The sequence below is a fragment of the Gouania willdenowi genome, chromosome 10 (genome assembly GCF_900634775.1).
Source record: "Gouania willdenowi chromosome 10, fGouWil2.1, whole genome shotgun sequence".
NCBI classification, from domain to species: Eukaryota; Metazoa; Chordata; class Actinopteri; order Blenniiformes; family Gobiesocidae; genus Gouania; species Gouania willdenowi.
Genome location: NC_041053.1, coordinates 23,990,859 through 24,018,469, shown reverse-complemented (window position 1 = coordinate 24,018,469; position 27,611 = coordinate 23,990,859). Strand labels below are relative to the sequence as shown.

Here is a 27,611-nt window from a genome sequence, read left to right as displayed (position 1 = left end):
CGGTGCCAGACACAATATATATATATATATATATACACTATATATACATCATCCCTCTTCCTCCTCCATTATAAAATGCCAAATAATATTATATAACATGGTATAAAAGAAAGCAATGAAAGTAATAATGATAGTAATGATTACAAAGATTTTGATGTAACCCTAATGTGACTGGTGATTATTGACCCTTTTCCAAGCCCTAATGGTCATTATACAAAGGAATAACTTATAGCATGCTGCGTCAGATACCTGCTGTTTCCGCTATCTGATGCAGCAGTTTTCAACCTCCTGAAACGCACCATGACAATATACATCATGTCTTACCAAAGTATTTCCCATAACAGCATCTCATCATGTGCACAGAGCAGCTGTTTCCCATCAGCAGCCTGAACCAATCCCCACCACCCTCATCTTCTCCCTTGGGATCATTGATGCTGATGACATAGCAGTTGTCTGACCACGCTCCCAGTCACTCACTCTCTCTCTCTGTCTCTCTCTCTCCCCCTCCCTCTTATACCCACACCCTAGATGTAGGCAGGCGTGCACACACCAGCAGGGTCACCCAGCTTCCGCTTCACTCGCCTGTCTCCATCTCTGTGTCTTCATCTCTTGTTGCTATCTCCTGCTGGTGGATTTCAGCCCACCGCTGTGTGAAACATTGGTAAGAAAGACTTCTATATCCTTCAGTAGCTTCCTTTGTTTCTTTGTGTGTTTCCTTCTGGATGGATTTTACTAGGACTCAAACAAAGGATTTGGGGTGTGGCTGCATGGGGAGAAGCTGGATGGTGAAGGAAAAGAGAGGATGATTGTGCAAAATAAGGAGGAATCGTGGATAAAATTAAAACGATGACTGATGATCGTGGTGGCTTGGAATTGAAGCAAATTTTTTTTTAGATATGATCATAAATGCAATCCTTTTACACTTCTGAGCACACCTTCACTGATGCTTTAACTGATTCAAACCATTCCAGCACCACTTGGAGTGATTAGCAATAGCTTGGTTTGCAGATGGTAAGTGATTTTGACACATCTCCACAGGATCCTCTATCAAAGCAGCACGTCAAACTAGCCTGACTAGCGTGACTGGGCCAGACTGAGACACATTAGTCCGTCCCGGGGCTAGGTTTGGAAAATTACTGCAGTGGAGCCTGTGGAGCATATAGCCTGCTCTGCATCCACACGGCTGCAGGGATGGATGCAGGGAGGGAGAGAGATTGCAGATGGAGAGAACAAAGACCAGAGCCTGGTTTAATGATAAATTATAAACAAAGGAGAGAGTAGACACCTGGGTGATAAATAGGCATGTGTTAGCTATGTTATAGGAACATTTTGAAAGAAGACAATATGGATGGAAAGTGTGTGTGGGTTGTGTGCTGTCTGGGCTCTGGGCTGCACATGGTGTGGCCACTCCCTTTTTGTGCAGTGAAGTACTGTATATGCTAATATGTGCTCTGAGCCTCTCAGAGTCCCTTACATTTATTAAATAATAATAATATGATTCATGCTTTTTTATCGTTTTACAGCCTGGTGATGTGATGTTTGACACATTTTGATCGGGTGTTTCTCTAATGTTTTACAGCCAAAATGTCTGACAAGCCTGATATGACCGAGATCTCCCGTTTTGACAAGACGAAGCTAAAGAAAACAGAGACAAAGGAGAAAAACCCTCTGCCCACCAAAGAGAGTGAGAGACATTCATGTGCACGTGTGGTGTGTTGCCAAGCAGGCTACATCATAACCCTCATCACTTCATCCACTCAGCACAGTCAGAAATACATTTATAGATAGCATCAAGCATTGATTCACAGCCCATCAAAAAGCAACATCTCCTGATGCAACCGTCAACTCACCCTCTTTTCTCCTCTCCTTCTTTAACAGCTATAGAGCAAGAAAGGAAAGGCGATGCCACGCCTTGACTAAAGCACATAAAGGAAGAAGCTGAGATGCCAAGCAGCAAAAAAGCACTTTCTTTTGGTTATCACAGCATTTGAATCTTTTACATTGTTTTAAGAAATGGGTGCTCTTGAGTTCTCATGTGACTTCCTAACATGGGAACGCTCTTACCCCTCTGAATCAGCCAGGGTGCCTGCTCAGCACTGTTAGCTGAAACCGTTGGCAACATTGGTGAACATGTCACCAATATTGCCAAAGTGAGGAGTGGTGTAGTCGTGTAGCACAAAGTGTTTGGCCGGCACCCAGGCTAGGACTGGTAAGATTCGTCCACGGACACAGGAGTAATGAAAATCTAATCTTGTGAGATTTGTTTCATATTCAACTTTTTACTTTTATTTATGAAATAAATATGAAGACATGAAACGTGTGTCCATGTGATTTTTGCTGTTTCGTGGCAAACACACATCAGCAATTTGAACTGGCATCAGGACCCACCGTTACTATTCAATAAAAGCCATCAGTCAAAGTCAAAATTATACAATTTCTAATGTCTATTCAATTGAAATGTGATGCAGTTTAATAGATTGTTTTTTTTTATGATGTCACAGAAATAGTTCAAGACTCAATTTTTGTAGGTTTTACTGAGAGCAATCAATTTTGTCAATAAACTAAAAACCATATAATCAAAAAGTGCAATACACAAATAAATAACTTCATCTGAAAAGAACAGAATGCTTGGAAGAAAACCAGTTCACATATACATTAACTGCCACCTACTCACAAATAAAAATAGAATGTGCTATGCTGCATGAAAAAAACTCCCCTTCACAATAAAACAACAGGATACGTTTGTAAAGATTTATCTTTATATCATTTAGGTTGATAAAAATTGTTTCAAATTGTTTCAAAGAGGTAGGAAGAGGCCATAAGACAAAGTACAAAAACCTTAGCGGTGGGGAGCTCAAAATATTGTGACATTTTGGGGTGCATCCAGCCTGTTTTAGCTCTCAGCCTTGGGGAGAGCCCTACCAGTACCTAAAAACACATTAATGTAGTTTACATTGCAACTAAAACACCCCAACTTCATTGGTTTCACCTCCCACAACTCATGTCACACTTTTTTTTCTTTGTTTTTTGGTCAAGCCATTTCTTGCTTTAATATTACGACTGCTGATGGTGTTTGGATAAACATCTACATAGTTTGAGATTTCTTTTTGTCCAATGTTTTGAATACACTTTTTTTAAGCAAAAGCCTTATTTCTACTGCATATCACAAATATCTGTTAACTATACTCAAAACTGTTCTGGATCCAACTTATGGGTCTCATCCAGTTGATAACCTCCACATAGAAATGAATGACATCAGCCGACAGACTTTCTTGGAAACTGTACCTTAGTACCAATAATGCTACACGTTTTTTATAATTATTTTATTTTTTGTCAATCCACCTTGTTCATGCAGTGACTACTGTACATATGATATTGGTCAACACTTATTGAGTAAAGGGATAGGGCAGCAGTTAGAAAGTGACAAATCAATAATCAGAGGTGAAAGGAGTAAACTGATCCTACTCAAGTAGAAGTAGTCTCCTGTTCCTTGATTGAAATTGTATTCAAGTATAGGTACAAGCAGGTCGTACACAAAATACTCAAGTACAAGAAAAAGTAGCTCAATTAAATAGCACTCAAAGTATTAAGTAAAAGTTAGTTACTTTCACCCCCCATTATCATTTTTGGTAATACATTTTTTCTCGGTTCCCTTGCAGTAAACATTTCATGTATAAACTTAAAAAGGAAGAAACCAAATCTTGCACAACTTATTTTCCACAAAGGCATCTGTATAAGGTTTGTCAAAATGTACAATTATTTGATTAAATAGAATAACACCAATAAATAAAGTATAGCTAAATTTATGAACTCTTAATCAGTGCCAAGCCAAAAGTGCCAAGTGGATGACGACATATTAGGTAGAAACCCCAACCTGAACCGAAGAAAGTGGCACAACTAAGGATTATGTTCAATGTGAATCGGAAATTAATATATATCACTCAGTAAAGATGTTGCTTAATATATATATATATATATATATATATATATATATATATATATATATATATATATATATATATATATATATATTAATGCTTATTTTTAACCAAGTATAAACAGAAGGTAAGATCATATATAGCTACAACTGGGCTCTTGTTGTGAAAAGGTGTTCAGGATTAACCATCAGTTTTAAAAAAAAAAAATTACATAACATTTTAAAGTTTGATTAATAATAGAAAAAAATATTATTATCATTACTATTATTATTATGTGTTGGAGCTGGGGAAGGCACCAGCATGCAGCAAACCTCTCTGAACAAAATTATATATATATATATATATATATATATATATATATATATATATATATATATATATATATATATATATAATAATAATAATAATAATAATAATATATTGATTTGTTCATGTTTTGAAGCAAAAAAAAAAGTATTAGTTACTATAAATACAACAAGTTGGTTTGCATTTAAAATAAATAAATAAATAAACAGATCTTGCTGTTTTTCCCTATCGGTACGGGTAAGGATGCCCCACCACCTTAGTGCTCTCTGCGCTTGGCTGCTGGTGCGCATTGGCGTCTCCAATCCTACCACCTCTCCTGGCTGTTCCATCTGTCACCTCCTCAGCCTCGGATGCTCCATTTCTCACACCTTGCGCTTTAAATCATCCATCACTGATACGCAGACTTACTAATGTGTCTGAAAAGTCATTTAGAGCGATTTCATTACCCCGCATACTGACACTATCGAACTGCGCATAATCAATCATTTTTATTCCGATATTGGAACGATATAGTATGGGTAATGATAATTTAATAAGAGCACATCGTTTTACTTGCTCATAGTGAAGCAGTGTTTATAATGCGTGATTAGTTACGACATGGATACATTGATAATCAGTAGCAAACTGATGCTCATAATCCCAAATAATGACCTATCAGCCCACATTGATGGCTGTGTAGCCACATTCACGACCTGGTGAGGGTTTCTCTGGGTTTCGGTCACAGTGGAGGATGAATGTACTGATATCTAATTAGTCAGGATTATCTGCACCTACTCTGCGCTATTGTGCGCAGATCCTCGTCCATTGTCCAGTCCTCTGACTGAGCTGTTGTTTCGGGGGATTTTGAGTGGATTAAGGTTGAATCTAGCGTTCTAATTAAAACTCCAATTTTTTAGCATTATAGGTAAATCCTCCGTATTAAATCAGTCACGAGTGGAAATCCTAGAAACTGCTTTCTTACAGCTGATTGCGTAATGATCCGATCAATCAGCAAAATGAAATCATCCGTCAATTACTAATGTGATCAATTCTGTGTTTGGAGTTGGTTCTATGGTCCAAAGCACATAATGCAGGTTTTATACCATTATATTAGGCCTATATACCAGCCACTACACCATTCGTTAAAGCTCCGATGTGTTTATGTGCTTGTAAATTCCAGTCTGTTTTCACACCGAGTTGTTTCCCAGGGAAACATCTATTATCCTATTATCACGGCCATGCCAATTTCGCCAATGTGTGAAGCAGTATTTACATGACTATATACTGTCACCCCTGAAATGCTTTTAAGTTGCTGTGAAAGACGATGAGGGACAACTGACTGAGGCCTTTTCCCCCAAACGAGCGCATCACGACCCAGGATGGAGTTTAAGCTTCACTCATGACCAAAATAGTATATATAATGTTTCTGTCATGTTATATGACTTTAATGGTGTGGATATAGTGTCCATGTTAAGTCCAAATAAGTCCCCAAAATAAATTAATACATAAATTCCTCAATATGTGTATCCATTGATTAATTGGCATTTGGTATGCCAATCTGTTCTTTAGACTCAGCAAATTAGATGCACGTTAGGTTTTCCCCTTTAAAAAAAAAAAGTATTTAATTAATAAGACATACAACGATTTCCTGCTTATGGTTCAAGGCGTGGGAAAAGCTTATAGTGCAGATTCAAGCCTGGGAACGACAGGTGAATGAATAAAAGGCCTGTTAAACTGTCTCCCTCACTTCTTTGAAGTGCACTTATGCACCGACGGCACCTATTTGTCTCTGGGACGCTGCAATCAATGTCTTCTTGGCGCATTTTCACAGTGAACCGTTACCTGCAGGACAAATCTGTCAATCAAGTGGGCAAGGCCTTATAAATATCACCAGAAAGGAGAGCAGGGCCAGCTGTCTTTCATTCTGCGTGGATACCGTCACTGGAAATAGGACACAACAGGCTTTGCTTCAAGCGACTATGGAGAAACAGATCATTCTCACCAGCATGGTTCTGTTCATGTATTGTCATCTTAATCTGGCATCATCATGGTAAAACATCATAATTTTTTTTTTTTTTTTTTCAGTAAAGTTCACTTTGTACAGCTCTACTAAGAATTTACACGATTATTTGTTTCCTTTGACAGGACAGTGGACAACTTTCTCATGACTGGACCCAAGGTAAACAAGAGGATGCGCGTAAAATCTTACCAAATTCGAATATTTAACTTTCGCTTTTGTGTGTTTTTTTTTTTTAATTTTTTAAAAAAAAATCTGATATTAGTTACACAATATGTTGATTCCCCACTGTTTATCTTTTTCTTCCTAGGCTTTTCTAACCTATGCCAGTAGTGTCCGAATAGGCGCACGGAGAGGAATACAAGAGTGCAAACACCAGTTTGGTTTGGAGAAGTGGAACTGTCCAGAGGGCACGCTCCAGCTTTCCACGCATAGCGGCCTTCGACGCGGTAAGAACTGTAAGACCATTTAAATTATCACACATTATTAATGTATCTGACATTCTGATGACGGCACTCATTTATTTATTTATTTTTAGCTTTACACACGAAATTTCCATGCGTTATTTACGCACAGATGGCCACAAAACGAATTAAATAATTGCTTGTTATTATTTTGTTGTTCTGCAGCCACAAAGGAAACGTCTTTTGTTCACGCCATCAGTGCTGCCGGAGTGATGTACACCCTGACTAAGAACTGCTCAATGGGAGATTTTGAAAACTGTGGCTGTGATGACTCCAGAATTGGCCAAACTGGTGCGTATTTTTATATTGTTTTGATTATTCCACATCAAAATAGAAACTTCTGAAACATTGAATTTGATGTCTCTCTCTCTCTCTCTCTATATATATATATACATATATATATTTCCCCCAATTATTATTATTATTTCAGGTGGCAGGGGATGGATTTGGGGGGGCTGCAGTGACAACGTGGCGTTTGGCGACAAGATCTCCAAACAGTTTGTGGATGCTCTGGAAGGTGGACAAGATTCACGAGCAGCAGTAAACCTGCACAACAACGAGGCAGGCAGACTGGTGAGATCAGAATCAGAAAAGTTTTATTCACCAAGTATACAGTTGAAAAATAGTACAAGGAATTTAATTTAGTGGTTGGTGCGAAGAACAAAAACAAACCAGAAATAATAATACATTTTAAGTATAAATATATAAAAGTGCTGCAGGTAGTAATCTGATAATCAGGTAAGATCTGTCTTTGCTGATAAACGTGGGGTTTTGACACAATGGTTAAATGTGACTTTTAGGCAAATCTAAAAATATTAATACAAATAATAATAATGCTATATTATTATTATTATTATTATTATTATTATTATTATTATTATTATTATTATTATTGGGGGGAAAAAAAGGGTGGGAACCCATCAGAACCAGTCAAAAATAATATGATGCTGTTTTTGTACTCGTTCATATTTTGTCAAAATGCAAAACAAAGCAGGTTTTGCAGGATTCTTATTCTATGCGTTATTTTTGTTCTTGGCAGGCAATCAAAGCTACTATGAGGAGGGCATGCAAATGTCACGGAGTTTCTGGGAGCTGCAGTATCCAGAGCTGTTGGATGCAACTAGCTGAATTCAGAGAAGTGGGAAACTACTTGAAAATGAAGTACGTTCAGGCGAAGAAACTGGATATGGACAAAAGGACAGCGAGAGCAGGGAACAGTGCAGTGAACCGGGGAGATATTACGCACACTCTCCGGAACATTGCCAGAACGGAGCTCATCTACCTGGAGGATTCTCCAAACTACTGCGTAAAGAACCAAAGTCTGGGGGTGCAGGGCACTGAGGGCCGGGAATGTCTGAAGGGGAACAAAAACATGCCCAAGAGGGACAGAAAGAGCTGCCGCAGGTTGTGCTTCGAATGCGGCTTTAGGGTGGCCGAGAAGCGCATCAACGTTGTCAGCACATGTAACTGCAAGTTTCACTGGTGCTGCACGGTCAAATGTGAGAAATGCACACAAGTGGTGACAAAGTATTACTGCGTCCGCAAAGAAGGTTGGAGTAAACCTGTGAAAGGGAAGCGCATGAGGGATCGAGTGACTGGACACTGACGTCCCGGGTTTTCACGGAGCAGGACTCAGCCTCCAAACTCTATGAACTCTATTCCTCCTGCTGAGTAAGAATGTTTATCACCAGTGCAGCAGATTAACGCACTTTATCTTCAACATTCAATGTAGTCTACAATGTAGAATTTATCTTCTGTGATGTCTTAAAATGTAATAATTTTATAATGTTCCTCATTTAAGCTATAAAATATGACAAAATAAATATTTTTCTATAATACACAAGGCCTGATCCGGTTTGTGATTTGAAAAATCGATCCCATTATTTGTGTATTGGTACTATCGTGTCACACGGGCTTTGAAAGATAAAATGAGCTGTCTCCTGTCCTGATGCCAAACTTTGAAGTGCGCATACACGAGGCGTTTCCTGGAGCGCTCAGAGGCCCTGGAAACAAAGGCGATTCGCCAGCTCAAATTAAGAAGAAAGTTACAATTCAGGTCAAAACATCGATCTCCATATGAAAATGAGCCCAGCAGAACTTTGGCTATTTAATTTTATATACAGCGAACCCTGGAGACGTTTGGTCACTTTATTTTATCCTTGGCGCATGTTTTACGCATAAAATTACGCACGAGTAGCTGTCGACACGCAGCAGGGCGACGGGTGACAAATAACTAATAATAAACCACTGGTTTCCAACAGGCTGAGACTACGGGGCTCGTTTTCAGATTTCAGGGCATGTCGGAGAGCTGATCGGTGCAGACCTGCTGGACCCATGTGACAGATTTTAGAGAAGTTAGTAACTACTTAAAAACCAAGCACAGCCAAGCCAGGAAGCCGAGTGCGTAAAAGCGCGGGCAGCAGACGCGTTGAGCAGCATCCCCCACAGGCAATGCTGGTTATATGGACTCTTCAGACTGGGGGTGCTGGACACGGATGGACCGGGGAATGTATGTGTGCTGCACGGAGAAGAGATGATTAGGAGAGGCGCACGGAGGTGAACAGCTGGAGCTGGAGCTTGGGGTGCTGTTGGTTGGGTAGGTCATTAGACATGCGCGCGTGTGTGCATGGCAGGAGGGAGTATGCGCACAAACACGAAAGAATAGCTCCACCCACCCACCCACGAGCACGCACACACAGAGACAGAAACTGTCTTCCGTCAATATTGTATAGCTGCACTTTTAATTATTTATTTATTTTTTGTATAAATACATGGCTATAAACACACCTCACCTATTGTTCCTTGATAAAATATTAGAACAAAAAATTGCGACTTCTTTATTTCCCTGCTCCTTGAGCCACACGCAAAGCCATTAAAATAAGAATAAGGTGAATACACTAAATGGAGGATTACATGGACAGCTCAGTGAGGCTCACACTTCACTGAAGCGTTGATCTGCCACTGATCTACTTTCACTTTGATGTAGATGTGTATTGATTCATTTCAAAGAGCAGAAAGGCATTTGAAAGACAAATTTGGGAAGTATTCCCTTTCCAAATTTATTTGTCTTGAAAGCCCATGCAGGCCACCAGTGAGCCTTCTAAACCACTGCCCCCTTCCTCCCTTAGGCAATGTAAATGGTTCAAAGTGTGAGCAGACAAATCCTTGATAAATCCTAAACACATCAACAACTGCAACAAGTGTGACTTTATACCTTGAAACATGATTATTTCTGATCCTATAATTTCCTATTTTTAGGAATGGGATTATTTTTAAACCCATCCTACTGGATTCTTTGAATCTGAAGGATGCTTTCAATCACTTCCTTCTTCTCTATACCCCCTGTATCTTCAGAATTATTCACTCTGTTGGACGTGTCATAAATCTGCCACTGTCTCTGGCAGCTTGACTAACTGATAAAATGGATTTTTACCTCGATCAAAGGGTGTGAGCCTGCAGGGTATAGCAGCAGAAGGGGAAAAGAATTTGCATTGGCTTTGAAAACCTTTTACAGTTTACACAGATCCTGATCAGTGCAAGCAACAAAACAAAGATATATGGAGAGACGCCAGAGATGTGGAAAGCCATATCATGCAGGTCAGCGCTATATATATATATATGTATGAGTATGAATTTAAATGTGCTGTTGAATCACTTTAATAAGGGTCATAAAGAGAAGAGAAGCTGATCGAAGGAGATGATAACATATTATAACATCTTGTTGATGTATTAGAGGCTCAACATTTTACACAGTATAAAAAGCTGCAGACATAAGAAGACATGTTTGTAAAGTGTTTTAAAGTGACCAACAGGACTGTAAAACGTTTGCAAAACATGACAAATGATATCAAGAGTATATTGTTTTACTAATCCTTTTCATGTTACACTCTGACTGAACTGGGTTTGGCCGAATAAAAAGCTAATTAAACTGAAATAGTCTATGGGTGTGAACTACAGTAATTTGCTTCTCAAAGTATACATTACACTTCTGGCAACGAAGTGTATTCCCATAATACCATTACCTAATGTGTGTTGAAAAGGTTTTCTCGACCTCAATGATCCACTTCTGACCCAAGCACATCACTGGATAAAATCAATACTGTATGATGAAATAATCAAAGGGTACCTCTAGTGAATTTGAACTCTAACAGAATATTAGTCGGTATACTTAAAGTCTTTGTAGCAGCCAGGAGGGAAAAACAGACATGGAGCTGTTGCAAAATCACAGAGCCAGTGTTCTTCCAGAATCATGTCCTAATCACTCGTGTCATGCAGCACAATCTCTGATATGTAAACAGCAAGAACTCAAAATAACTGCTTCAGACACATCAGAATTAGCTCAAACACACATCCTTGTGTTGTCTGCAGTCATTAATAAATCCATATTCAAGAAAATGTGAAGAAAAGCTCTAAAAAAAAAAGCCTGAATAAAAAGGAAAATCAAAGAAATCAGGTACAAGAATAATGTAAACACTGCACCAGAAACAACGACTTGGTGTCACATCAGACCCAACATTAATGCTCCCCATTGATTACATTTTTTTCAAAAAGGAACTTTTAATGTGCGTGGTTTTGAAAGAAAGTTTTCCTATCGTAAAACAAATAATACATATTTGAGCTTCTATATCTTGAATATACGATGTAATTGACATGGTGGCAGCATTTATCACAGGGGGTATGTTTCCTAATTGTGACAAAAGAGGAAAACATGGGAGTTTGAGGAGGTTACCTCCCACAAGGACCCCCCTCAGGAACTCATGTATTCAACCCCCAGACAGGCTTGGGGGTGCTGAGAATGACTGATCACCCTTTTCTCTCAAACGCCCTCCTCTTTCACTTGGGTGTGAGATACCAAGTGGTCTGATACAAGATGGGTCAGTGATTAGACACAACAACAGTTGACCCAATGTCATGTGATAGCTTGGAATCCATGGGAAGAAAGATAGAAACACAGTAAAAAAGAAACAAACAGATGTGTACATGAATCCATGACAAAACTGTATTGTTATTAATGAGGATAGAAATCCCTTCCAAGCCTTTAAAGTGTGAACGATCATGGTACCATGATCAGGATCACTGATCCAGATAACTGCTGATATTTATCAAAGAGGCGATTTGGTGCTTCGCGGAGGCTTGTGCTCTGAGGGGTCTAGTTATAATATATGTTTGTTCTGAAATATGTTCCAGAATTCTATATTGACTATTTATACATAAGACTGGCATAATTGCTATAAACTACTTGTTATCTGCTACCCTTTCTGTCAAAGAGTTTATCATATTTGGATTTTCTCATTTGGGATTTTATCCTGTCACCGTCCCACACTTGACTCCTTGGCCAAATCTGTGGTTTCATTTAAGAAGGAGAATAGCCTCAGACACCATTCAAAGACTGCAACCCAACACTGGCCATGGTTACATGATGTTTTTAATTCGGAATTAGTTATTCCGAATTAAATCATTCGGAATTAAAGGGTTCTGCTTCGTGTTTACATGGAAATAGTAACTCCCGAACTGAGGTTTACATTGAAAACAGGTTTATTCGGCTTTAAATAATTCCACTTTAGGTCTGGGGGTTGGGAAGGCTCTGATTGGACATGACGTATTACATCTACCGGGAGGAACACACAACAGACCTTTTTATTGTCAATAATTCACGGTTTCAGTTTGGACTGCGGAGCGGAAGGGAGATAGGAATTAATCACCGGTAAAAAGCCCAGTAAATGTCTGGAAAACAATCACAAGGAATAAATAGTTGCTCCCTGGTAAAGATATTATCTCTAACAACAGGTAAAATGATAAACTGGTGATACAACAGTCTGTGAATGCAGTACGGGGACGCATTTACTCCGGGTCCTAGTGCCAGCCGTCCGGTGAAGTCTGTTCCGTTTACCGCGTTTACCGAGGTCCGTGTGTGTTTAATAAGTCTGTGTGAAAGTCTGCATGTTTATGCCCCCGTCCATCTACTCTTTTCATTATATTCATGTCTTTTAAGGCTTTTAATAAATAGTCTAGGCTGAAGATCGGGTCGCCGCCATCTTGGATTATGTCGTCACCAGCGCGTCACCGCCGCAAGTCGCGCAAGCGCAAAACAATCCAAATTAACTTAAAGTGACTTTAACCAAGTTAAGCGTTTACAAGAAAGAGGAATTATCTAATTTGGAATTAAAATCGGAATAAACCAGCCACCTAATTCGGAATTAACTTTAATTCGGAATTAAATAAGCATTAGGAATTATGTGTTTACAAGGTCAAGTTAAAGAGGAATGAACTTTTATTCCACTTTAAAGAGGAATTAAAGCTCCCATGTAAACGTGGCCACTGTCTGCTCCCCTCAGGCCAGGGACACAGGTCATTCACTTTAAGGACCAAGAGAACCATGTCAAGTTTCATATAAAAATCCATCAGACCCATGAATGGCTGAACCATTTTTCCTTCTTTTTCTTTTTCAATCGTTTATGACCAGACCAACTCAGACTTTGCTCATATACACCAACATGTGCTTTGTTCCACTCTTGTTATATTGATATTGTAAATAAAATGGCTTGCTTTTGCACTCCTCTTCCTCACTCCCTTACTCTGCTGCCTGGCAACCCATAAAACATACCACAGAAAAATATATTTTAATTTTTTAAATGAAAAAAACCCTGTCCCTCCAATTCTAGGATATTCTCTATTCAGACACAGACATGTTGCAAAGCACTGATTGCACAATAATTGTCCCTCACTTTGAAAGACAAAGATACATTATTCAGCAGGAACTCCTCAAGGACTCACACTCTTTATTTACTGTTATCTGCAAGGAGAGGGACTTCCCTTACAACTGCAAAGAAACAGATACTAACTCCCTACCAATGTTTTAGAATTCCAAACAATCAAATACGCTTTTTTTTTCTTCCCATATTTTACTATTGACCCTTTCACAATAAAACCACTGCCAACTTGTGGAATATTACATAACAGACCTGTTCAGTAGAACCTCAATTCTCTCTGTTAGCGAGCCTATAATTCATTCTGTAAACACAATACAAAATAGGCAGTGGCTATCCGTACGGTTGCCGTATCATTATACCAACATTCCATCCTATTTGGCCAGTTTAGGTCACGTGATCAATCAGTCATTGGGCAGTTTAGGTCACGTGACTAAGACTAAGCCTTACCCCAACCCTAAGACGCTACGTACGTGTACTTTGGGAACCGTACCAATAGCACCTGGGGTTGTCCATACGGCAACTGTACAAATTGACACTTTCTACAAAATATTACTATGTACTCATTTTCCTTAAAAAAATAAATAAAAATGAAACCTTTCCAACAAATCATAAACAAAGAAAGTGAGTCAGAAAGGGTTTTTTAGATTTGTTTGATTGAAAGAAAAATGATCTGTGTTATTGGGCCAACCCCAGCCTGTAGAGGGCGACAAAGGAAAATACTGATCATAATCTGAGGGTTTACAGCAGAACAGCTAAAAAGTTTCCATGAGAAACAAAGTAAGGATAACATGGGGTTTCAGCCCTGAAGGACTGCACAGTAGAAATATAACTGCCTTTGAAGTACATTACAGTTCCCCAAAGTATTGCTACTATTGCTTTTTTGTTATTGTCAACAATGAAAGAAATATTCATTATGACTTATTTTATACCTAATTTGACATTGTTTTTAAAAATGAGATCACTGTGGAAAAAGATAATCTTGAATGTTTAATCTCACACTAAGTGTAATGTGTTTGTCTAATGCAACAAACTGTATTTAAAAACAATACATTCTTGTATCTTCTACTCATTGAGAATTCACTTCAACAGAGCGCTGGAAAGTGGCACTTTAGAATAAGTTTTGGATTATTATTGTTATTTTTCCCTTAAAACATATATACTACCATCCAGCAATCTGACATGAATGAGCTGCTTATGAACAAAAAAAAAAAGAAAAGTTATCAATAAAGCTGCTTCACGTTTATTAACAAAATCATGCAGGTCCGTCCCATAAGTCCACATTACCATCTTACAGCATAGACAGAATCCCTTGAATCTGACACTAAAAATATAAAGTATGACAAAGAATACAATTGAATTGAAATTCACTTCAATTCTTTGTATTGTTAAATATATTAAACATTTGTGGTAAAAAAAAAGTCTTCCAAAAGACAATTACAAGTTTACAATTATTACAGAATTCAGCAGCATGTTCTGACGAAGACCGGGAAGCAGGAACAGTACAAATTACACCCATTTTAAAATCGCTGCATTGGCTCCCGGTTTTCAAAGTTCTCGTACTGGTTTTTAAGTGTCTTAATGGTCTTGGGCCTCCTTATCTTACTGAACTGCTTTTACCATATGAGTCTTCCCGAGCCCTGAGCTCCTACGGTGCTGGCCTATCCCCACAGTCGTTCCAGTTTTATGGCCCCCATCTGTGTAACAGTCTGCCCTAGAACGTTCATATTTTCAAGAATAGGCTCAAGACCCACTTGTTTAATTTAGCGTTTACCTATTTTTTTTTAATTAATTTTAGGATTGTTATCTTTTATGCATTTATAGTTTCAGGATCGTTATCTTTTATGTTGTTTTCATAGTTTTGGGATTGACTTTTATGATATTTTAATGCTTTTAGAATGATCTCTTATGCTGTTTTTATAGTTTTAGGAATGTTGTCTTTTGTTTTTAGAGTTTTCAGATTGTTCTTTAATGTTGTTTTTATAGTTTTAGGAATACTATCCCAGTGTTTCCTCGGAGGGAGCCCTCTGCACTGGGGGCTCTGGTGGGCGGTGGCTGCAGTGGTGCTGTCTGTCTCGTGGCCCTCAGTGCTGGTGAATGGCTTTTGTTATTTTGCCGTGCTGGAGGCTCTGCCTCATCGCCCTGTGGCCATGGTCTGTGTCCTGCTCCTGGTGCAGACGGCTCCTTGTGATGTCTCCTTATCTAGAAACTCTGTAGCCAGCCATGTGCCATTGTCCTTATTTTAACATGTGTGTCTGTGTGCGGTGGATGGGGTTTGCACGGGGTGGATGTTTCATGTATTTTTATCTTTGTGAAAGCACTTTGAGCAACATTCTATTGTATGGAAAGCGCTAAAGATTGATTGGATGTGCAAGGCATTGGAAAGGAATCTGCATAATCACAGAGGAAGTTTGGGGATGACACTAGGACTGGAATGGAATCTCCAGAAAATAACCAAAACATGCCACCAAGGAACACCAAATGTCTTCTGTGATTATAGGATTTCATGTTTATTTTACCTATTGTAACATCCCCAACTGAGTTACACACAGGAAGAGGGTGGGCCCTTTGAGCAAGTGAGTATACTTCTTAAACTAGCAGAAAGGTATGAAATCCAAGCTATGCATTCAATCACTGTACAATACCCCTTATTAACTGATGTTACTGACACTGTCCACTAGAGGGTAGCACTGACCAGGCTACAGGATTTAAACAACATGCAAACCAAACCATGTGCCCAACAGGTTAAAAAAAAAACGAAAAAAAAAAAACACTGAGCAGCTCTCCACTGCCTAATTTTCATCCTCTGTCAACAACATAGATTTTTAAAAAATATTTATTTTGTGCCAAACTTAGGAAAAAATAATCAATCAATCAAAACAGCGGTAAATGCATACACAGTATATAGTTAAGTTAGTGAACAGCTAGTGGCTTCTTTTTGGTAATTTATTTTAGTCAGATATGGAACACTAAACAGAACAGCAGGTAGAGATGTAATATAAATAATGTAAAAAGAAACCTTTTTTTAATGTGGAAAATCAGAATATTTATGTATCTCTCTTTCTTTAATAAAAGGATTGCTGCTTGGGCTTTGTTATTAGTCCTCATCATGACTTATCTGTTCTGGTGCATGCAGGGCATGGATCCCAGATGGTATGGGGGAAAGCTGACCATCCATCAAGCAGGAAGTTGCCAGCGAAACATGTTCATGGGTTGCATCTTCCAGCCTCACAGTACATAGTCTTTCTCTTCTGTAGTAGAATCATAGAAAATCCAGTCATGGTCAGCTCAGGTAGGATTTTAGAAAAAGTGAGGGTTTTACAGGCTTTTCCTGTTAAGGACTGTGGTGTTACTGCAGAGCACATCCTAAAAGGCTCTTCTTAGCACCCTTAAACACTGCAGCAAGTGAGACAAGGTTTACATTATCACAGACCATAAGCAAGAATACTCCCTGCTCAGAGAGGCTGGAAAAAACATCAAGCTAAACTGAAATGATGTTGCTATTAGCTTTAATGGTAAAAGAAAAAGTCAACTTAAAGTCTTAGATCTTGCAGCCTATGCAACACTTGTGCTGCACTGCGTCAGGTCCCAGTCATCTTTTATGTGCACTGTATTGATGCAGAGTTTCCCCCGGGTAACAGTGATGATTACCTATCACAAACATTGACCATTGATGATTATTGATGTCAGTGATGGATGCTCTGAAACTCATCTAGAGTTTATTCCCTCCTGTATCCTGGGATTAGATTTGTAACTACGTCTGTACAAACGTGTATGCATTCTGCTCATGTGTGGCACAGTAAAGCTTGTTTTTAAAACACACAAAAAAACACCACAGTTTGAACTATTTTAAAGGTCTTTGTTATGAATGTGTATTTAATTTCCTATTGTAGATTTAGAAATCAGAACAATCGGACTACTTATGACCATACTACTTCTTACATTACAGACAGGATTTATAGTTTACTAAACAACCTTTTCAAGGCTACAACTGTTCGTGCATAAATTGGACATCAGTGATGTCAACCATAGTTAAACTCTACGAGTAGGGCTGTGCGTTGCCATGAATCTGACGATACGATTCACGTCATGATACGATATATCCCAATACTAAACAATGCAATATATCACGGTATCAATAATTCATTGTGTGAAATAAAATTTATTTATTTATTTTTAAACTTATGAGAACAAGTAAATGGTAACTAACTGTAATTAAAGCACCAATGTCAAAAACAAGTGTTTATCAAACTGACAAATTATATTTTTCAAAAAAGTTTAACTTTTGCTTCTACAACAAATTCTGATAAGTGCTTAAATAAATTAAAAAAAAAAAAAAAGTAGTTTGGTTGACTGACACCTAATAACAGGTACTTTACGTGCTATGCACATTTTAGAACAATTACATGTTTTATTCATTAAAAAATTATTTTAAAAAAAATTCATTGGACACATTTTAGAAACAAGATGATTGATATTGTTTTTTTTTTTTTTTTTTTTTTTTTTTCTGTTCAGTTTTTGATCAAATCTGAAATATGATCTGTGAAGTTCACCAGTCCGGTATCTGGAGTAGTGATTTTGTTGTGAAATGTAGCTACAGGCTCTTTCCTTACCAATGCTGTTAAGTGTAAGGTTAAAGTTGCTAATCGTTAGTTGAGAAAGTATTTGCAATATGATAAAAGATGATTCATGGACAGGTACAGGCACCTAGCGGTGTGTGTGTCTGTCTATGGAAAATTGACTTCATGTCCTCCTATTGCTGCGTAAACAGGCGCATGATGCAGAGGCTGTGCATGCACCTGGTTATGGATATTATTACGTTGCTTGATCATAGAAGGTGATCACGAGTGTAAAGATTTCTTTCTTTCTTTTCTTTTCTTTCATCAAAATTTTGTAAATGGGAAACTAAGGATGAAATTTTGTATGATGTTTATGAATGTAGTAATCCATATGTACATTTTGTTGTCCTTGATACTGTTTTGAAGCTTTTAATCTCTGGAATTGAATATGCCGTTCTGATTTCTTATCTTGAATACAGACCGTATTGTGCTGTATCACCGGGAAATGCAAATGTTTATTACATTGATTACGGGGTAGGCGTATATAAGCTTTCTAGCTTTAGCCTACTCATTTTTTGTGCTTCTGTAACTGATTAATGTGAATGTTGTAAAACTGCTCAAAATAAACGTAACTAATATTTTTTGGATCAATACGATAATCGCGGGGTGACGTATCGTGGTACATCACCAAATCAATATTTTCTTACACCCATATCTACTAGCACTAAAATTTAGAGTACATGTACTCACTTTTGGTTTACTAGTATGACAGCACAATTAACTAGTGAAGTAAAATTGTCACTAGTACTGCTAGTGAAAACAAGTGTGTCGTACTAAAACTTGTCACTAGCACTTAGAGGTGTTAAAAAAATTTTATTCTGCAATATATCGCAATATCATGTCACACGATTCTCGAATCGATTCAAAATGCATCCATTTTGATTTTTTAAAAATTATCATTTTTTTTTTTTTTTTTTTAAACCTTTATTCAACCAGGAAAGTCTTTTCCACTACAGGAAACATTGTAACTGCACAAAGAAGTACACTGAAACCTGGGCATGTTGACCAGCTTGTTTTTTTTTCAATAAAATCTAAAAAGAGAGTACTAACTTTCTGCATTTACTGTATTTGTTGTTCTAGGCATATACTTCAGTTAGGTTGCACTAAAGTCATGTTGCACTAAAGTCATGTTGCACTAAAGTCAAAGTTGGTTTAAAAGCCACAGGCAGATGGTACGTTATTTTTTTATTTCAAGTTGTTGGCACATGGCATGTTAAAGCCAATGTTTTGAGTGTAAAATATGCCAAAAAATTGCAATAATCGCCTTATACTTTAATATCGGGATATATCGCATCGGGATACAAGTTGTATCGCCAGATGCGATACACACCCCTACTAGTACTACTAGAGAGCCTTATATTCTAATATATTAGAATGAATTTGAGCATACTACTGTAGTTAACAAAAATGTTGACTTATTAAAGGTTTTTGGTGCACTAGTGCAAGAGTAGACTATATAGTAAAGCAAAATCCTCTACTAGTAAACTATTTTGTGTCACGAGCAGTACAAGTAACATATTCTAGTTTTGCTAGTTGACCATTTTCTTTACTCATAGGGTGTACTCATGCACGAGTACGCCAAAAACTATTTGATTTAGGTTTCCATAGCATGCTAAAACCATTCCATTTGTCCTTCAAAGCTCAGTTCCAGGTCAGATACTGCTGCTCACCTCGCTATCTTGGATCTGGAGGAATGCCAGTTTTTCAGGATGGCCAACACAGACGATCAGGTCACATTGCTTCAGATGAGTTTGCACTGCAGACAGAAGGCACATATTTAGCTTTATAACGGCTTTGGGTCTTTCCCACCTAATACATCAGCTAAAGCTAAAAAACCACAAGGAACAGTAAACAGTAGGATGGACTGCCAAAGAAAGTATCATGAGAAAATCTCTCTGCAGTTGAAAGTATAATTACAAAGAAAGCAGAATGAATCAAAATGTGATTTGACGACACAATACATAGTTTACAGGGCGATATCAATCGCAGCAATAGTATAAATCATCAAGAACAAACACAATGTTTTCATCTCTGGAGAAGATGAGACGCGAGTTTAAAAATCAATTGGAGGCAATTTCACAGCAGTTTTCAGCAAAGCTCAGATTTTCAGGTGTTGAGCCAGTTCAACAAGTAGGTGGTTATAACCGAGCAAGAGAGGTGACAAGTAAGCCGATTACTTTGACATGGGTCTTTGCCCACAACTGTCCCCTCTGGCATTAGGAAAAAGAAATTGTTGTGACTAGTCGCCTCACATCAGACAAGATGACGGACAACTGTGAGTGTGAAATCCTTCAGTTACTCCTATCTGCCCATCAGCAGAGCACAATCCGACAGATTCATGCAATTGTGGTCTGCTGACAACTCAGAGAAAAGCTTAAGAAGATGTATAATCACTCACTTTCAGAGATCACATTTCACTGCTCAGATGAAAGTTTCATCAGGCGCTTTGCATATTTGCAAATCAGTCATTAAAGACATTTTAACTGGCAAAATTGGGGCTTTTGTGTCAATGAGAGAATGGAGATTAACGTACGTGCAAGTTGATCCATGCAGTTGGACAGGGAGTCTAGACCTCGGAGTATGTTTTCCATATCAACGCAGGCAGTGGAGGGGGCTTGTTCTGCAGCTTTGTCAGACTTTTCCATCTGAGAAATGTTTGCAGACAAACAAAAACAGTAAATGTCAACTTTCTGTGACAAAGTTACATTTCGGGTCTTTAATGGATAACAACAAAAACAAACAGGAGAAGAATGGTTATTTATGGAAATAACAAGAGACATGTTTTTCTTTTTTTGTTTGTTTATTAGATTAAACAGGTTGGCATTCATGAATGAATCAACGCATTGAACGTAGCAGTGAATGAAACACTTTCAAACACTGAAAACAACACCTTTATGCTCAAAGCAAACACAGCCAGAAGACTGGGAACACATTAAATTCAATGAAACACCTTTTAATCTCAGCATAGTACTTGAGAATTAAAAAGACTGGTGGTAATTATCACATCTGGGAGAGTTTGTTTGAGGCAGTGTCGAGGCGTTCATCCTCATGTGGCTCCAGGTGTGAATTTCCAGCAACGGCTGCTCTGCATCTCTGAAAGGTCTCCTCCAGTTTCTGCAGCGAGGCAACCAGCTGGGGATCGGTCCGTAGAGTCACCATGTCATAGGCCATCCAGCTCAGCTGCACTGCAGAACAACAGTGATGTCAACCTCTAGCGACAAGTCTGCAACATTTTTCACATCATAATGACTTCTTGATTTCCATTTAAATCACTACACATTCTTGCTTTTCCTAAAGATACTTTGTGCATGATAGGTTTTTTTCATAATTTCCCTGACATTTACTTAGTCAGTATAGGAGTTATAGAGTTTTGGTGTGTGTGTGTGTGTTTCTGACAAAATTATTTTCTAATTGCTTACAAGTGTTTTCCATACATTTAACAAACCCTAACCAAGCAGATGGTCTCCAACCACAAGTTTGGTTTGGAGGGAGGTTTCTTTCCCTTTAAGGTTGTGATTTTGATTTGAATATAACTATTTAATATAAGCTAAAGCAGTGATTCCAAAACTTTCCACAGTCTACCCCCTACTCCTGCACAAAAAACACAATAATGTAATGTCATATACAATATAGCCCTACAGGGAAAACTGTCCCTGAATTTTACCTATCCTGTTAAAGGATATATATTTATATATTTCATATTTGCATTTCCTGCGTCATTGAACACTGCATTAGCTTAGTGTTAGCATTACCCTAGCAATAGCTGGCATTGGCCAATCATTAGCATTAACTACCATTATTTAACATAAGCATAGCCTAGCATTAACATTAGCATTTGCTAGCATTAGCATTAACCTAGCATTAGCATAACATTACCATTAACATAATATTATCGTTTGCCTAATATTGGCATTTAACGTCAGCCAAGCATTAGGATTAACATAGCACTAGCATTAGCTTAACATTAGCATTAACATCGCACTAGCATTTGTTTAATGATAGCATTATCTAGCATTAGCTTAGTATTAGCTTAGCATTTATACTAGTACACCCTATGACAATTTGCGTACCCCTGGAGGTACCCGTACCCCACTTTGGGAACCCAGGTGCTAGAGGGTAGAGCTGGGCGATACGGACCAAAACTCATGTCTCTATATGTTTTTCTCAAAATGGCAATATACAATATAAATCTCAATATCTTTAATTCAAATAAAGTCTTACAAAAAAAAAAAAAAAAACATTTCTCGGTTAAATTTACTGATGAAAAATGCCACACAGGCTCATTCATTAACCAACAGCTGCACAACATGTGCCACTTTTGGCTTTTTCTCCTATAACAGACAGCAAGTGTGAGTGAGTTCTGCACTGTGGCTTGTTGAAGGTCTGGGTTAAAAAGTTAGTACTCCATCTAACTGTGCTTTTCATGCTGTTATGGGAAGAAGCAAAATCAGAGACTCCTAAAATGAGAATTTTCATACAAATAAGCTATAAAAATATATATATTTTGAAATAGGCGATATTGATGTATTCTATATTGCCAAAATTGAAATCTCGATAATCTTGAATCTCGATATATTGCCCAGCTCTACGCGAGGGCAACAAAGATGTAGGCTACTTTACACTATCTAAAAAATGAACTCTGCAAGTACACACGAACACAAATATAGTATTATTAATATTATTTTAAAGACTATAGTAGGTGAGAATGAAAATCTTAACTGTTTGCTTCAATATATAGTATATGTATAGGACATTTGATTGAGATTAATGAACTCTCGATTAGGTTACAATCCAATTCTGATTATTATCGATTACCAAGTCGATTTTCGATTATTGGCCTTCCATTTTCCATTTTCATTCATTTTAAGAATAATAAAATTACGATTAATCTTTTATATTATTATTATTATTATTATTAACTACCTCTAGTGTAAGAGAGTTACTAATGTAAAAGGACCATTTATCTACGTTTCCACCTTAATATTTAACAGCTTTAATAGGCTTATGAAATGCCTGATAAAAAAAAAAAAATTGCATTAATTTGTTTATATTTATTAAGTTTCATAAAGTTTCCACATACCATTGGTAATTTATTACGTTGGTTAGTTTTATCAGATTACATTTAAAGTAAACACCTAATTGTGTTTATTATAACTAGCTTTTAATGTTTTAGTGAAATGGTGTGTGAAGCTTAGTTTAAACCCTGATATGAGCGACGGTAAAATGAGATTATTGTGACTTTACCTGAGATATTTTCCACGTCCTCCGTCATTCTCTCTAACTCCTTGTTCAGCTCCACCGAGTCCTCGTTGGTTTCCTGGGGATTCTCCACAGGTAATTCGGACATTTCTACCTAAATCCAGCAGTATTTTTGAGTATGTGTAAGGGCTCGTTAACCGGCAGACGCTCTACAACCTGTGACGTCACGCAGTAACGTGACGGTTAACAGCCCACAGCTGTACCGAAGTTAGCATGCTAGCTTGAAACGCTAGCTATTTTGCACATAGCATTAAGAAAACAAAGCAGTAACATGATATTTAAAGTTTAACAGTTTAAGGGGGAAAAAATCAATAGCCTGTCAATATTTAAATACGTATTAAAGTTATAATGAATTCGGCTGCAAATCAAAATTATCGATCAAGCTCATGAATAATTATATATATATAGTTTTTTTTTTTTTTTTTTTTTTATCCACTAACCTTAAGAAAGTAACAACCAGTATTTGAAGTTGACTGTATTGTCAGAGCACGTAGTGTGTTGTTGTTTTTTCCAGATTTTTCAGTACAACACTGCTTGACTTTTCACTAGATATTCAGTCTACTGAGCTCATCATTATTGTGGTGGCTGTGTATTTCCAGTGTTTCCCCATCTTTTATTAATATTTCCCATGTTTTTCTCTCTTTTAGAAATCATTCTCAAATAGTAATATGTAAATAAATTAAAGGGATTAACATTTGTGTTGTGAATAGTGCATACATAAATTATATTTTAAGACCATAGATGTAAATTGTTGTAGTACTGTATTGTTATTCTGTACAGGCACTTGTGAGACACCCTAAATAATTAATATGGTGAGGTCCCTCAGTGTGTTGATTGGACATGTATTAAAATGTACTGTGTGCAAACATTCAAAAGACAAAAAATCACGAATAAAGAGAAAAACACCCAATGTGATATCAGTTGTTGACAAAATTAATATTTTTGTTTTGTTGTATTTACAGCTATAAATATTTTTTTATTTATTTTTTTAATGAAGGCCAATTTTGACTTATTAGAACATACTATTACTTCCGATGCTATTGTGTAGTCAAATACAATCTGATTGACCATTTTAGGAATGATGTTCATTAGAGGAACTCACAATGTTTTTACATCAATAAATATTTCAGATGAAAGTGTGTCTATTTAAGTCAGTCACCAACTGTGAAAATTGTTGGCCAAGCATATTGAGTGGAAAATTCTTTAATTGAGTGTGAACAAAACCCCCCAGTGGGTTAAACTGGCTGACAGCAGAGAAAAAGCCAGAGAAACCTGGGAGAGACAGTTCACCTTAGAAAGTAACCAATCGAAAGAGAGGTGGGCGTATCCAGTAGATGAGATAAAGCAGGTAGAACAGGTGACCTCTTGACACAAATCAAGGACAAACAGAAGAAAGCACAGGGGAAGAAGTGTCTACAGCCTGGAAGCTTACTTACAATAAGTCGGACCTTTGGTTGAGCTATATTCAAGCATCTGCAAAAAGCTGAACAAGAAAAATACTTCTTGGAGTGAGCTGCTAAAATCTCTAAATACAAGTCTGACAGAAAAGACGGAGACGACAGTGAAAAGGAAGCAGGGACTTGACGATGTCTTCATTTGAGACCCAGAGCCAGTCTCCTCCAAGGTGTGGCCCACAGTTCCCCAACCTGGGGCAGGAGCCTCCTGAGCTCAGCATGTACGGTGACTGTTACTATCCTCCTCCTTCACTGCCAAGTCCTCAACGCACCACTCCAACTTCTTATGACCTGAGTGACTACACCACCTCCACACCAAACCCTTACCTTTGGTTCAACGGCTCCGGGATCAACACGTCGCCATACCTGGCAACCACAGGCCCACCTGGTAACCCTGGGCCTCCCTTTGTCCCCCAGCATTATGGCATGCAGAGACCATACCTGGGTCCAACTGGAGCTGGAGGCCCTGGAGGTGAGCTGAACTGGTTCTCTCTCCCATCACAAGAAGACTTGATGAAATTGGTCAGGCCTCCTTATTCGTATTCTGCTCTCATCGCTATGGCGATTCACGGAGCTCCTGACAGGAGGCTGACGCTGAGTCAGATTTACCAATACGTTGCTGACAACTTTCCTTTCTACAACAAGAGTAAAGCAGGCTGGCAAAACTCCATCAGGCACAATTTATCACTCAACGACTGCTTCAAAAAAGTGCCAAGAGATGAGGATGATCCAGGTAATATTATATTTTGAAAACCTTGCTGTGTATTCAATGTTTTTGCTCAAAAAGAACAAGAGAATATTTTTTTTTTTTTTTAACAATTCCTTCATTCTGTCTAATTCTGTAGGTAAAGGCAACTACTGGACCCTTGACCCAAACTGCGAGAAAATGTTCGACAATGGAAACTTCCGCCGCAAAAGAAAGAGAAAGTCTGATTCTCTATCCAGTGGTGATGCCAGTGCAGGGGCTTCAGAGTCAGGTGACAGTGAGAGGAACAGCCCCAAAATCTCTGGCAACCCTGCCCTCAACATCTCCCCCACAGCGGACAGGATTCCCTCGCCTTCATTGTCCGCTCCGACACCATGCCTGAGCAGCTTCCTGTCTGAGATGTCCGGAGTGTCAGCTGGAGGGAACAGTGAGGTGGGAGGGGATGTTCTAAACAGGCCACTGCAGATCAATGTGCCTCTAGATGGGCCCATTAGACCCACACAACCAGGGAGCTTCAGCAGCTATTCTCCCAATTCAGGTGGCCCAGAATGGGTACCACAAGTTCCTGCTCCACCCCTGCTGTCTTCCTCACCCACCCACTCTTCTTTAGGCTACACCAGCCCCATTCTCAGCCAGTACAGTGGTTCCAGTGGGCATTTCTATCCCACTCTGAGCTCAACAGGAATCATCTATCATCGAGAGGGAACAGAGGTTTAATATGAAGACATTCCAGGGATGAGTTGGGCTTGAAAAGACTCTTGACAAGGGATTTTGCCATCTGATTGATTTTAAGTTTGATGTTTTCTTGTAAAAGGGTAACACAGAATGATGTTATCGCTGAGTGAGACAGTCATCACTTTAGTCATCACTAAAGCGTGTGACACCAGAGCAGAAAGTCTTGGATTCCCACAGAAACAGCCGAGTCAGCTGCTGCACTACTACGATTGTCACTCTCTAAAAAACGCAGCCTGGCTCGCTATAAGTGTCTATCAGATCTGACTCATTATTAACAAATCTCAGATCTGATCTGCTGACATCAGCCCATTCCTCTCTGCTACCTTTGATTCCTTGATGATATCGGCCTTACAACCCTCAGAATATTTTTGAGAAGTGTATCAATTACATTGTTGTCCACATAAAGCGTGAGAGACTACACATGATAGTGTACTGTATCATGTGTTATTTTAAGAAAACGACACTGAAGCAAAATAAATCAAATGAACTATTTTGTGTGGGATACACATGTGGTAATGGTACTTTGTAAATACTTGCTTGTGTTGTGTATTGTTATACATGATTTACTGGTTTGCAGTTTCTATTTGTGAAAAATGCATTTGTGATGCAAAACTTGTGTATATGATGATGATGATGTGTTTTGATATGAATAAAAAAAAAACTTTAAGAATATATATATATATATTTTATTTATTTTTTTTGCATTTTTGGTATTTTTTTAAATGAAGAATAATAAATATTTTATCATGAAATAAAGCAGTGGTGTCCCAAAAACACCCACTGACTGAAAACAGTGCCATTAGAAATGTGATGACCAGCAAAGAGGAGCCTGCATGTCGGTGTAACCCGATCTTTCTGTGATGGATAGCTAACTGATTCTCTTAAACGTTGAGAATCCACATTCCCATGGTGCCCCTCTTCACTAGTCTAAACACCCAAATCCTTCTCAGTCACACCGTTATAAGCAGATGCTGCTGATGGGATACCAGATGACAGCAACTGTAAAGGTGCTGACGCGTGATATACTCGCTAAGTTTACACAAAGTCACACACTGTCGGTAACTGTGATATAGATTAGGAGAGGGTGTGTTTGCTTATGTGTGTGAATTCAGAACCCACACTGTAACATAAACAGAAACTGTGTGTGCAACAGAGGTTGAAATTCACACATTATTGTCATCAAACGCTTTGTGATTGCCTTTTACGTCACAGAATTTACAAAAGAAGATGAATAAACTCAAACACTGCATGTAATAGGATAGGAATTATGTAAAACAAACATAGATCAAACAGTTTTCTTATGCTTTTAGACAAAAAATATTGACCAGAGTTTAACTTTTTCATTCCCTGTGTGGAACTACAATCCATAGCTACTGCTTTATTTATATTTCTTTGGTATTTGTCAGTGTTTTGATACGTCTCTGTAC

The 27,611-nt window shown here is 38.1% G+C and overlaps 4 protein-coding genes and 1 long non-coding RNA gene across 5 annotated transcripts; 3 read left to right on the top strand and 2 right to left on the bottom strand.

The window, feature by feature from the left end:
• The first annotated feature begins 503 nt into the window (after positions 1 to 503).
• tmsb2 (thymosin beta 2) lies at positions 504 to 2,316 on the top strand. Its single transcript, XM_028459795.1, has 3 exons — positions 504 to 661; positions 1,580 to 1,684; positions 1,879 to 2,316. The coding sequence occupies exons 2-3, from the start codon at positions 1,585 to 1,587 to the stop codon at positions 1,914 to 1,916; spliced, it is 138 nt and encodes a 45-aa protein (XP_028315596.1). The 5' UTR covers positions 504 to 661; positions 1,580 to 1,584; the 3' UTR covers positions 1,917 to 2,316.
• A 3,845-nt stretch (positions 2,317 to 6,161) lies between these two features.
• LOC114470777 (protein Wnt-8a-like) lies at positions 6,162 to 8,310 on the top strand. Its single transcript, XM_028459109.1, has 6 exons — positions 6,162 to 6,273; positions 6,369 to 6,402; positions 6,551 to 6,689; positions 6,870 to 6,995; positions 7,135 to 7,277; positions 7,744 to 8,310. Exons 1-6 carry the CDS (start codon positions 6,203 to 6,205, stop codon positions 8,308 to 8,310), a joined length of 1,080 nt encoding a protein of 359 aa, XP_028314910.1. The 5' UTR covers positions 6,162 to 6,202.
• An 8,029-nt stretch (positions 8,311 to 16,339) lies between these two features.
• Positions 16,340 to 23,868, bottom strand: LOC114471431 (uncharacterized). The gene is made up of 4 exons (XR_003674970.1): positions 23,730 to 23,868; positions 20,564 to 20,675; positions 19,701 to 19,786; positions 16,340 to 16,662 (listed from the first exon to the last, which is right to left on the bottom strand). It is a non-coding gene; the product is annotated as an uncharacterized LOC114471431 (long non-coding RNA).
• Positions 20,812 to 23,512, bottom strand: syce3 (synaptonemal complex central element protein 3). The gene is made up of 2 exons (XM_028460232.1): positions 23,275 to 23,512; positions 20,812 to 21,215 (listed from the first exon to the last, which is right to left on the bottom strand). Exons 1-2 carry the CDS (start codon positions 23,375 to 23,377, stop codon positions 21,031 to 21,033), a joined length of 288 nt encoding a protein of 95 aa, XP_028316033.1. The 5' UTR covers positions 23,378 to 23,512; the 3' UTR covers positions 20,812 to 21,030.
• An 805-nt stretch (positions 23,869 to 24,673) lies between the features above and the next one.
• On the top strand, positions 24,674 to 26,858 carry foxi3b (forkhead box I3b). The gene is made up of 2 exons (XM_028459637.1): positions 24,674 to 25,476; positions 25,589 to 26,858. The coding sequence occupies exons 1-2, from the start codon at positions 24,876 to 24,878 to the stop codon at positions 26,164 to 26,166; spliced, it is 1,179 nt and encodes a 392-aa protein (XP_028315438.1). The 5' UTR covers positions 24,674 to 24,875; the 3' UTR covers positions 26,167 to 26,858.
• The last annotated feature ends 753 nt before the right edge of the window (positions 26,859 to 27,611 follow it).

What these genes read in the sequence shown, in the direction of transcription:
- syce3 (XM_028460232.1), bottom strand. Translation starts at nt 23,377, where the DNA reads ATGTCCGAATTACCTGTGGAGAATCCCCAGGAAACCAACGAGGACTCG. An exon ending in GGACGTGGAAAATATCTCAG is followed by an intron (nt 21,216 to 23,274) that starts GTAAAGTCACAA and finishes GTTGTTCTGCAG; the next exon opens with TGCAGCTGAGCTGGATGGCC.
- tmsb2 (XM_028459795.1), top strand. Translation starts at nt 1,585, where the DNA reads ATGTCTGACAAGCCTGATATGACCGAGATCTCCCGTTTTGACAAGACG. An exon ending in CCCTCTGCCCACCAAAGAGA is followed by an intron (nt 1,685 to 1,878) that starts GTGAGAGACATT and finishes CTTCTTTAACAG; the next exon opens with CTATAGAGCAAGAAAGGAAA.
- foxi3b (XM_028459637.1), top strand. Translation starts at nt 24,876, where the DNA reads ATGTCTTCATTTGAGACCCAGAGCCAGTCTCCTCCAAGGTGTGGCCCA. An exon ending in AAGAGATGAGGATGATCCAG is followed by an intron (nt 25,477 to 25,588) that starts GTAATATTATAT and finishes CTAATTCTGTAG; the next exon opens with GTAAAGGCAACTACTGGACC.
- LOC114470777 (XM_028459109.1), top strand. Translation starts at nt 6,203, where the DNA reads ATGGAGAAACAGATCATTCTCACCAGCATGGTTCTGTTCATGTATTGT. An exon ending in CTTAATCTGGCATCATCATG is followed by an intron (nt 6,274 to 6,368) that starts GTAAAACATCAT and finishes TTCCTTTGACAG; the next exon opens with GACAGTGGACAACTTTCTCA. An exon ending in CTCCAGAATTGGCCAAACTG is followed by an intron (nt 6,996 to 7,134) that starts GTGCGTATTTTT and finishes TTATTATTTCAG; the next exon opens with GTGGCAGGGGATGGATTTGG.